The sequence below is a fragment of the Opisthocomus hoazin genome, chromosome 14 (assembly GCF_030867145.1).
Source record: "Opisthocomus hoazin isolate bOpiHoa1 chromosome 14, bOpiHoa1.hap1, whole genome shotgun sequence".
In the NCBI taxonomy this organism is placed as follows: Eukaryota; Metazoa; Chordata; class Aves; order Opisthocomiformes; family Opisthocomidae; genus Opisthocomus; species Opisthocomus hoazin.
Window position 1 is genome coordinate 3,295,962 of NC_134427.1, and position 12,507 is coordinate 3,308,468.

At 36.3% G+C, this 12,507-nt stretch overlaps 1 protein-coding gene across 1 annotated transcript in view; it reads right to left on the minus strand.

Moving 5' to 3' along the window:
• Positions 1–2,308: 2,308 nt before the first annotated feature.
• Positions 2,309–12,507, minus strand: part of CHM (CHM Rab escort protein) — a 74,731-nt gene continuing 64,532 nt past the window's right edge. Inside the window, exons 14-15 of the mRNA XM_075435667.1 lie at positions 9,959–10,125; positions 2,309–4,732 (exon numbers count right to left, since the gene is read on the minus strand). Of these exons, the coding sequence (XP_075291782.1) occupies positions 4,526–4,732; positions 9,959–10,125 (374 nt within the window). The 3' untranslated portion in view covers positions 2,309–4,525. The remainder of the gene's footprint in view (positions 4,733–9,958; positions 10,126–12,507) is intronic.

The following is a 12,507-nucleotide window of genomic DNA, read 5'->3' on the forward strand; positions in this document are numbered from 1 at the left end:
CACAGAATCCTAAGGAAACCTAAAAAAGGTCATCAACAGCAGCTGACCCACCAGAATCTGCAGACCGTATTGATAATCAGTGGGTGAAGAGAACACTCATTACGGCAAAAAAGCTAGGAGAGATCTCTGCATCAGTTTAGGGTAGTTCCGACACCAGAATTTTTACTTCTTAAGGGCATGACCTGGAACTTCTCCTTAAGGGAGAGTTTGTTTTTCAAGGGAGCTTCTTTATGGTTACCACTGAATGAAATCTAATTTCCATAGCAGGCAAATTGATAGAAACTATCATAAAGAAAGAATTAACAGATACGAACAAGCATAATATGGGGGAAGAGTTAACAAGGCTTTCATAGAGAAAAGCTATGTCTTACAAATCTACAACTGCTTCCGAGGAGTCTAATTTGATGGATACAGAATATCCCAATGCTAGCCTTCCCTGAAACTTCTGACAAGATCCCTGAAAGACTCTTAAAAAACACCAACCCTAACCACCAGAGGTAACAGGAAGCTACTATTGATCGGCAGCTAGCAAAAAAGTTGGCAGCATCTCAAACCTTTGCTGCTACTGATGCAAAATTCTCAGATAAGAAAAAACCTAAAATGTACTGAAGAGAATTATATGAAAGATCTACAGTAGTAACTGGCTGACCAACAAAATACACAATAAAGAATGGAAAAACACATCCATAGGTAAACAGAAAAAGTAATGCTCTTCTTTGTACTGCCAAGTCCTCAGCGCATGTGCTGGGTATTACCCCATTTGTAAGTCCTTCCATTCTTGGTTAACTGTTGTTGCCTCATTCCGAAGAGCACATATATATTGTTTCCCCAGAGCCCATAAACTGTTAGAAATTGTGTAGAAATCTCGCACAGAAGAAGTGGAAATGAAAGTGCAGGACTCAGTTGATCTCAGAGCATGAAGGTTACGACAAAGAGCCCCCCCTTCACCCTCCCCCTACAACAATCCTGCTTTAGCTATTTCTGCCTGTCTGTCTGTCTCTCCCTTCTTCTTTCCACCACTCCGGGAAAGCGGGCAGCTCCCATGTTTTCCCACTCCCAGCCTGGAGAAGCGTTGAGGAAACTGATTTTATTCTTTCAACAGCTGAGATTACGGACTGTAAGTGACCCAGTCTCTTATGGTGTGAAAACCGTATTTTAATACTTCTGACTTGTCATGAATCAATACATTACTAGCAAATTGTTCTTGCAACCAAGCTGTTGCAAGTCACAAAGCTAATGTAAAAAGATTTGGAGAGGAGACAGAGGGGCTTAAAATACAATGAGAGCCGAAGCGGAAAGACCCACGCAACCTCCTGAACACAGCAAGTGAAACTGATACCAGCTACTTAACACGGAAATGTTTAGAGGAACTCTGACAAGATTCGGAAGAGTATGGAAAATATAAAATACAACACAACATAAAACACAAACCCCCTGCAAATCCCCCAAGTCCTCTTCAGACCATTTCAGCGAAACGCCACAAATGATGTGCTCCATCACATTTCTGCGCAGGAGCTGAAAGTGCCTGGACGTTTCTGAATCAGCAAGTCTAGCATGAAGGTATTTTTTTCAGGGGTCAATTTTCCCATTGATGCAAGGAGGATTTACACATGCAAGTCCCATTAACATTAATAGGAGTTACCTACATAAATCCCCCTGCAATGATAGGAGAAAAGACCCCATGGTCTGCAAGGCTCTAAGTTCTAATGATTACCTGTCAAATGGCCCTAAGCGTCATCATCACCAGAAAAAGCAGACGTAGCAGCTTCATGGCTGAAAATACTTCCAAAGGAACAGTAACTAATTGCAGTCATACAGATAAGGCAATACAACAGCAGAAGGGAAAATGGCAATTGAATGTTTGAATATTAAGAGTTAATCCAATTAACCAAGTTAAAAAGAAAGTACTCATTAAAAAAGGAATTCAAACATATCAAAGCACTCCTCAGAAAAAAAGGTGTGAATATTGTATGAGCTCCAAGGTGCTTGAAGGATAATACAGCTACTTGTTTAAAAATTCAATTAACCTTATCTTTCTTTAACTTGATTTATTAATAATCCTACAGATAAATTGCCAGTTTTTAAAAAGTCATGTTATCTTTTGAATACATCCTGTATGACAAGCCTTTAAAACTACTTCAGATAAGCCTAACCCTCACTTTGTATGCTTAAATCATTTAAAGCAAGAACAAAATGCAGTTCAGCGCACGATTTCTGTAAAATACAAAGATCAACAGACTTATCTACTGCTACTGCAAGTGAGCTATTGGGTACTCAAGTACCATAGGAAAAACATTTTATGTTTCCATTCACCACACGAACGAGACATGAAAACTGTTTTTAAGCAATCAATGTAGTGTAAAGTCATAGCCTACAACTTGTAGATTATTGTCTCTCATCTAAAATAAAATTTGTAATATTTCCAAACTTTGCTTCCCATGGACACGAAGCGCTAAGATGCTGCTTTAGATATTGCTAACTTCTGTAAACATACTGTCACACACGTAAACTTCACTTTTATTACAGACGTCAACATGACGAAAGTAGACAACAGAATTATCACGAAACCTCTGCTAACAAATGAACTGCTTTTCTTGTGTAACTGAAAGAAAACACAGAAAAATGCACTTGCAAGCAAACCTTTAATTTTCATCAAACAATTTCCTTGTAAACATAGAAGATGAAAAATTCAACTATGATCCCTATTACTGGAAGATAAACAGGGACTAGGTCCTCCACTCAGTTATTTTACAGATCTGTAGATGTTAAATACAATTACCACATACTCATGCTTTCCAATACACATAAAAATTACAGCTAAATGAGGAGGCAGTCTGCTTATTACTATATATAAATAACTGCTCGATCACAAGCATCCAGAGATAACTGTCCTTTAACATTGGAAACATTCCAACCACGTATTTTTCTGAGGACTTTGGGATTACACACACAATGATACCTATCCAATAAACAAAGAACATAAACACTAACAAACTGGGTTTTGAAATGCAAATTGGACAACTTATTATGATGCAAGACAAAGTGAAGTTAACGGCATCAGTTCTGCTGTAAAAAAATAAATAAATTAACCTTTATGGCACAAAGCCATTTTAAAGGCAGGCACGTGCACCACGAAACTGTACAAAAGCCCGGATGTGTCAAGTCCAGACAGTGCTGAATATTCATTATTCAATGGCATCTTTTATTTACGTACACTATTTAAGCACTGCTAGAACTATACCTCAGTTCATGTAGAAGTTTAAACCCCAAATCATCAAAATTCACCGCTCTCTGTATTTAGATAGACTACTGATCCATCGGGTACACAGTTTAAGGTAAATCTTTGATTAAATGCTAAATATTTCTCATCATCTGAATATCTAATTTAAAGCATTGCTCAGAGGAAGTGCAAGTTTATCACGATCATTTACAACAACTTTCTCATTTGGTAATTTTTCATACAAACTAGGCTTATAAATACTTCAATAAATTTTATTGTATAAATGCTTTATGATTTATCATTACAAAACACATAATTTACAGCTATCACACTAATTTTAATCCTGTTAACCGGGATCAATACAAACCTTTGGAACTATCAGTTGATCCTTCACACACCCCAAAAAACCTCAGTTAACGATCATCTAAACTTCTCAGATACACACCTCACAAAATTAACTACTGGCTTATTAAAGGCCCAAACACTGGAACAAATCCAGGGAAACTAACAACAGGTGCGCTCCATTTATGATCTTAAATTTTCTTGGGAAATCTAGGTTTAAATTGTGCTATCTTCCTGACTACAGTAAATTAAGTCACTAGTGAAAATGCGTGCTCTGTCAGATCTTATAAAAAAAATCTGAATGTAAAATAGTTTCATGTGAGGAACACCTATTGGATTATATTTGTTTCTAAATTGTGGCATCAGTTTCAAAACCATACAAGAAATTTTTCATTATACAAATAAAATTACATCTATTACGTATTCTAAAGCCACTCCAGAACTGTCAATATTATTGCCTTTAAGTTCCAGTCACAAAACCACTCCGAAGGACAGACTGTGACGCTCACCTTTAACTGTTTAATTAGCACAGATCCAATGATTTTTAGTTGAACTTTGATACGTTGTATCAGAAGATTATTTTCTGACTTGCACATTTTTTCTTCTGATTAGTTTTGACTTGCTGCCTGTGTAAAAGATGGAGGATTTCTTCCAAGATGTAAACCAAAACCAAATTCTCCCAACAAATTATGAATCCTATTTTAGCATTTTAAATTCAGATGGCTTTGTTCTACGGTTTTTGTTTGGCTACAAACACCCCTGGATCTGGGGGACCATTGACTACTTAGAAATGTCTCAGCTATCAACGGAACTATTTGACGAAGAAAGATTATTGAAGCTAAGGAAAGTAAGGCAACTGCAAATAATACGGCTATAGGTTTTTTAAACCTCTTTTTCTTACCCTTCCTCCCTTACATTTTAGTTTGGGTCAACCACCTCTTCTACTAAGAGAACAGTGCTAATTCATTCTTCATCATCTGCCTTCTTAGCAGCAGTACTAGCTCCGCTACTGCTTTCCTCAGCTGAGGATTCAGGTTTTGTCTCTGGTGAATTACTGAATCCAGACTCTTCTGGCGCAACCTCATCTTCATCATATATAATATCTTCTGGATTCGGTGGTGGTGGGCAAAATTCCTCTGTAGGAAACATTTCTTGGAAAATAGCCTCAGCCTATTAAAAAAAAGAGCATAAAATAAACTTAACCATGAAATGTAATACCTTGCAGCAATATTTTACAGATATTTAAGATTAACCTCTGTTCTTTGAAATCAATAGTGATTTAATACTTTGACAGTATTGTAAACACATGGGAAATCCATTGCTTCTTGCAGTCCTTGAAAAAGAAAAAGCAATCTATCTTTTTACATTGTTCTAAGAGGATAGTCACAGCACAGGGCTTTTTAAAAAATGCTGGTCATTCTACATTGTATTGAGAACAACAAAGATGATTTTTTGCAAGCAAAATGATCTTTTCCACTATAAAAATATCCCTAGCTGCAGTCAACTGCAATGCATGGGAAAGATCTTGCCTCTTTCCAGAGAGAAGAATCCATTTCCCATAACAAGCAAAATGAGGAAATCGTTAATATGTACAACCTACATCATATCTGTATGAGTTTCCTTCTTAAATTTAAAAATTACAAAAAATCCATTTCTGTTTTCATATGCATATATTTACATATGCATAGTTGTGTACAACACTTTCACAATTTATGCAAAAAAACATGTCTGTCATTTCAATGTATTATGTGCCTACACGTATGGGCACAAATTTTGCCTTTCTGAAAAGAACTGTATAAGCAACTTTTATTTAGCTAAAACACCAGTTACTAAGAAGATGTAGCTCAAGGATTTAATTTACAGTGCCACTTACTCTTCACGCCACCAAAGCTTGGAAATTAAGCACACACAAAAAGTCAATTTTTTGCCCACTGTAATGAAAGTTGTTAACAAAGAAACATGTTCTTCATAACATCAGGGCAGTTGTTATTATAACATACAGAATACAACAACAAAATGTAGGAGAAAGAATCAAAATAAGAAGGTATTAAAATTCTCGAGACCCAAACATTTTACAAAAACAAAGCAGGCCAAAAATCCTTTGAAAAACACAAGAATGCAGGGAGCTTTGCTCACTAATGTTAAATAGTTTCACATGTTCTGGTGCAAATAACTTATTTATAAGCGTATCTTAAAAAAAAAAAAGCTAGAGACACTCAGGAACTTTTTTTTACTGAAGCAACATGAACTTCACTTTTGCGGAAAGGTTTTCTTTTCCAACTCCTCAAGCTTCTAATGAAAACGGAGACAACTGATGCGGATCACAGTTATGTTTTGGGTTTCTAAAAAGGCAAAGGAATACTGCCTCTTGATTTTGTCTGCGCAGTAAACTGTGCCCTAAAGACGACCCGTGATGAGAGCTCCCACACAGGGAAGAATGCATTTCATCTTTATATTCGTCCTGCTACCAGACACTGCACCGCAAAAGCTGACAGTAGGGTCAGTTAATGCCAACTGCAAAGGCTGATTACATGATGTGGATTCCTGGACAAGAGGGAATTGTTTTCAGATTAATACATCATTGAGCATGTACCAAACAGCTTTCTGTGATAAACTTCACTGCCCACCAGCAGTGGATTTCTATCACCAGCACGTGGATGCAGGACTCCTTTATTAACTGCTTAAACGACCCTGTCTACCCTCAGTTCAATTTAATTTTTCATTCTGCTTCCCAAATTTCACTCTTCCATATCCATTTCAAACTGTTTAAAGCTATTTATATTAGTATATGAAAAAATATACAAAAAAAATCTATTCTCTACTTCAAAAACATGGTTTTGTAATTTGAAAGCCTTGCCTAGGAAGTCCAGAAAGTACAAATATCCTACAAAAGGTTTACAAAAAGAAAGATTTATTATTTCAAGTCCGTGCTTGTCCTTGAAACTCCAAAAATATAGTTAAACTATTATATTTAATAGAACATTGAAGAAATGTGTCGTTTTGCACTAAATATATGGTAAACCAGAGCAGACAAACATTTCTTATGCAGTTCTCAAAAATTCTTCAGTCTCCAATTAGTCAGCAAATATCCATTCCAAAAATAGTCAAATAATTACGAGGTTGAACATGGAAAGAAATTCTCGGTATGTTATGCAGGACATGATGACATTGATTATAATTGAACAATTTAATGGTATAGATTGCTTTCAGGTCTACCAATTTTTTAAGTTAACCTTATCCAGCTGAAGTCATGCAGAATAACCAATAATAATTTAACAGCTCCTTCATTATAACACTTTGATACTTATTGTAACTAATGAAGGTAGTAAATAGTTCCTTCAATATTTGCTAGTTGAGCGTACCAGCCTTCAAGCGTGTGTGTCTGAATTAAGCATTAAGACATAAGCATGTAAAGCACTTGCACAAATACTCTAATTTAGTAACTGTTTGAAGTTGAATAAAACTATTTTTTGTTACTGCTTTACTGTCTCGCAGCTACCCACCCTGCTGGCAGGTAGACAAGCCGTACGGGCTCTTACAGCAACTTTTTACAGAGAATGCTACCCAACTAACAGTAGTTTGAAATATGACACGCTTGAATAACTCCGAAATCCTTCCGGATATAGAAAAAAATGTAAACAGGTTAAAGGACAAATACTGGCCTGACAATTTTAGTGCTTCCTCTTATGAACACAAAGATGCCTCAGGAATCTGAAATACTTCAGGGAACATACTACTTCAGAACATGGTAATGCTATGGTTGTAGCAGCAAAAAAATAGGAAACGGGAAGCCAGCTGCTTTACTTGATCCATATATACAGAATTGGAAGGAATCATAAATGGCACTTTACATTCCATTTAGCCTATCCTCAGGGCAAGTAAATGCAGGCATCAGAAATAATTCAATATTATACTAGGAATTTAACACTAAATTAAAATAAAACAAGCATGAAGTGATCTGTATACTGAGCTGTAGACGGATAATCATCTGTAAAAGTTGTAGTGTCTCACCTTCTAAATAATGTATCATCAACAGAACCAAACAGCATGACATAGAGAAGTTACTACTACTAATTGTAATGAAAACATAATTCATGGCAAGTGTCATTAAAACAGTGAACACTGAACTGATTAGAGAAATTACACTCAATTTTCCAAGCTATCTCCAAGACTAACACACAGAGTAGTTTTTTGTTTGTTTTTGAAGTGTTCTGATCCATGAGTTTGTAAATATTGCATGTTTCAGTATTTCCATCCCATTGCTGGGAAGATGAAAGGGGGGCAGAAGGCACACAACTTACACGTATTTCCCTCCTCCGCTTGGGAAGGAAGGGTGTATTCTAACCATGAGTTCTGCTTTCTCTTCAGCCTATTCTTCACTTCCTTCTCACATGCGGTCCTCAGTTTTATCTTCCTTTATGACTTTTAATTATAAACACATTTACACTAAAATATTTTTCACTCTAAGTAGTGACAATTTGTTTCAAGATTTAAAAAACGTTAAAAAAAAATGCAGCTTCTACCTCCTCTTTCTGCAAGGCAGTGTTTTGGGCTCTTGATTGTTTCTCCTCCGAGTGCTGCCTGTCTAACATCTATCTCACTGCTGGTCAACAGATTTAACACAAAGGCTAACCGCAGCACCTAGAATATTTAAACACAGCTTGATCTATAATACCATTACTCATTGGTAAAAAAAAAGAGCTTTTAAAGCAAGACAAAGCTGAAAGCTAGAAAAGGCGGCTATCAGAATTAGAAATAGCCTGGGTTTTAAGTGTATTTAAACAGCTTTTAACTTGCATGGTTTTAAATAACATTTAAAAAAGATCTCATTTAGAAAAGAACTCATTTACAATTTAAAACTGCTACCATAACAATTGTCTTGCATTATTTTTTGTCTTTACAATTCTTCATCCTCTTGGGAGGCAAATTATTGCCTTGTAAAGCAAAATGAAGGGTACTATTAGCCCTTAATTATACTGTTCTGACCCTACAGTTCAGGCTATGTCAGCCTTTCCATTTTAAAATCTTATTTTAAGAGGTTTACGACTTAGTCATAAAAAGCCCTGCAACTGGCTAGAAGACGGCATGCACTTTCTCTGAACACAGCCATTAAAAAAACAGCTTTAAAAATTAGTAGTGCCAGTTAATCCTACAAAGATGGAAAAGTGTTCTCACATTAGCTCTGAAAGCACCCTGACACCACAGTGACTGCTGTGGTAGATCTGCCTAAGGATTTATACCTTCCTCATCAAGGTGGATCTCTGAACGCACAGCAAAGGAGAAGCATTCCCGTAGTAGTCTTTTGTTGAACAAGTCCTAATCTACATATTCACATGACCTTGTTGTCTTCTGCTCAGTAGTAGTGGGGAAGGCACAATGAGAGGTATGACATGAAGTTCTTCGTGATTTTCTACGTACTTATCCTTGAAGTTGTGGTGTCCCTGCATATTCTACCTACTGCCAGCACAGAAGGTGGCTATTTCACCATCTCTCTTTTGTTTCGGGAGCTTTCACTCTTCACCTCCAATTTCCAAGCACTGGCAGTTTGTCTTCAATTCCACACTGGTATGTTATGCTTACCACTAGGCAAGCTGCAAGTGGTTCTCAGTTCAGGATTCTAGTTAGCAGCAACTAGATATGTAGGCACCCAAATACCAAGAACTAAAAATCAGAACTGAATGTGATTTGGTGCCAAATACTATCTCAAGGTCATGAGTACAATAACATTCACCTCAATTCCTTCAGAGACACAACTACACCGTAATTTTGTAATACAGTGGTACCAAGACAAAGAGAAGGTAAACTGAGACAGATAGCTTAACGTATCAGATCAGTAGTTATGCTGGGTTTTTTTACCAGTGGGTTTTAGGTTCGTGACTGTCCTGCAGGTACTATGCTCCTTTGATGATCCCTCCACCTGGAACTGCAGACAGGCTTTTCTGACATTTGATTTGTGCTGCTTCTCTACCACTGCACCTCCTCTTTAACATTACAGGTGAAAGATTATGTATTTTGGGGACATGCCATCTGTATTTCCGAATTATTTGACAGTTTTTCCTTTCCACAGTATTAGAGCAAGTAACCATTATACCAAGATCATAATCTTCAGGTGCTGCTACCTTCCAGATTCCCTCTACCTGCTCAGATTAACTATCTGCTACTCCTAGCGTTCGTATACCAATGGACATTTTCACAAGTTTCCTCCGTTCTCAATCCCACTGACATTCACTTTGTTCATTAAGATTTTTCTATGTCTATCTGTGAAGCTTTATAGCTGTATTCGTACTAATTACCTAGCATAAAGCAGAATAACCCAGAACAGAAGCAGACAGTATTGGACCTTCTTAGGTCTTTAAAATCAAAGTTCTGCAACCAAAAAAAAACGATCTGCCCAACCTGTTTGACAGCACAGTCACTGCCCAAAGCAGAGTCTGGTCCAGAACAGACATAAACATTTGAGGGTAAGCCATCATATGAACTTCTGTTGATTCCTGAAGAATCTCTCATGTTGAAGTAGACTGCCCAGAGGACTCTAGGTTTTTCCAGTTCTTCATTTTCAGTCTCTGAAAAGAAAAAAAAAGTGTTTCCAGTAATCAATGCTCACGTGTAATAAGGGAAATACATAACCTAGCATACTAAAAGTCAATTTATTAACATGGAATTACCGTAATAATTTTTTTCTTTAAAAAGTCAATTAATTTTACTTTCCTTTCTTTTCTAAGGTTATCTTTCATCGTACTTTTCCTTTACGACTGGTATGTAAACTCATCCTGTACATGCTATGCCACATAAGAACCAATTATCACCTAAAAGCATACTACCAGGAAGCCTGGTCTACATTTAACACCTTTCCACTTCACGTTAACTAGTTTACTCTGGATAAACTCCATGAGCATACGACAATTTGAACAAGCCCTCCATGGGTTGTGCCAACATGAAGTTACTGTATTCCGTAAGCAAAGATATTTTTGCTGTATACCTTTTCCCCCTCATTTAATACTTCATCTTTGTGTGGGAACCATTCTCACAATACACCCTTGTGTGCTTTAAAGTTGAGCGTCTTCAAGCCAATCTAAGGAGACTAAATGATGCTCATGGTTTAAATAAAAGGTATGTTAAATAAAAATCCACAAATACCACCACTCCCCCCAATTAACTGCAAATAAAGAACTACCAAAACCCAGAAGTACTCTATTTGAGATGTCCGATATGCACTATGTAGAATGTCTAAACTGTGGAATTATGGCTAAATGAAAATAAATGATTAATTTATATTTATCTACGCTTACTGAAGACTTGTACTGTGCTACAATACTCATTACGAATACAAAATGATCATACACTACGTCTTGCTTGTTCATCATCTGTACCTTCTTGCAGTTACTTTGCACATTCATATAATCCCTCTATGCACAGGTAGAAAAACCTCTGGGAAGATGAAGGTCACTTTTTAACAGTGTAGAATTCAACAGAGGAATACACAACAGAGATTCTTAGCTTAATAGATACTATTTGTTTGGCATATTTGCTGTCCCCTTTTTGGTATTTTACCTCCTCTAAAATAAATGAAGCTTGTAAAAGACCTTGTGAGATTTACTTCTTTCCAAGGAAGAAATTTCTAGGTAACAATGGCATTCAAAACAGTATTTTAAAGCAGTTGAATTAGAAAAAAAAGAGATAAATCTATGCTATTCCTTCACTATCTTTTTATAACTGTCAAATACTTAAAAAAAAAATAGGTGCTAACCATACTGAACAGTTTGAAATATAAATTAAATTCATCAGCCTGTGAAAGGCTGAGCCTTAATACAGGCCAAGATGCTCTTTAATATATTTAAAAGTTCACACTGCTCATAAAAGTTACTTCTTCCTCATTTAGGCAGGAAAATGAATGGAGTCCTCTTCTCCAGGTGACTTTGCCTCTTTGACCTGCCATGGCCCAGTGCTCACTTTATCTGGTGATTCATTTTCAATAACTCCAACAGTATTTGTTCTGACATTTTAATTAAAATACGACCACTACCTCATCCTGATGATAAAAAGGCCTATGTGTCAGTGAAAACTAGCTTTTCAGTGCCTCAGTGCACCTGAGGACCCCTGTGATCACAGGGTTTCTACAGAAGAATTTCAGTCAGGTTCTAAACAATATATCATTTCAAAACTGGATCACTTTAAACATTAAGATTAATGCTAACCCCCCTCAAATGATTAGAAGACACTGAACTGCAAGCTAATCTTTTCTTCACCAATTGAGTCTTTGAAATACATGGCATTGTCTCGAAAATTTAAGATATATGTTAAATATTAAAAGCTAGAAATTATCGGGCTTTGATTTAACAAATATCAACACAAAAAGTGTTTGCAGCTCTCCAATCTACTACAGTTTTCTGTTTACAACCCCCAGCTGTATTCTATATAATGGTTTTGTAAAGGCTCTTGTGCTACAAACCTAGTAAAAAATTTACATCTTTGAGACATCAAAATAACTGCCTTTCCCACAAGCAAAAAAGAAAGGAAATGCATATTATTTAATATTTTACTCCCTATTAAAAGCACTTTGTTGTGTAACTGAAATAGTAAGATACTTGCTTTTTCATTAAAAGGTAGAGGGAAAAAAAATGTAAAACTGCAAAAGAACACAGAAAAACAAACTTGAAGAGCTGAACTCAACCCTGCTCTTGGTTACAGAGCCCTGAGAGGAAAAACAAAGATTACCACATAAAAGACTCATTTTTTGGGGTTTTTTTGTGTTTGTTGTTTTTTTTTTAAGCCAGGAGAAAATTCTACCTGAATTCATGAGGTTAATTAATGAGGTTGAAGCACAACAGCAAATATCACAAGCAAACCAATTATAAATATTATAAAATACATCCACATCTTACTAACTTGTGTATATATGAACACAAACACTTCCACTGACAGCTCAGTACTGTTTTCTCATAGAA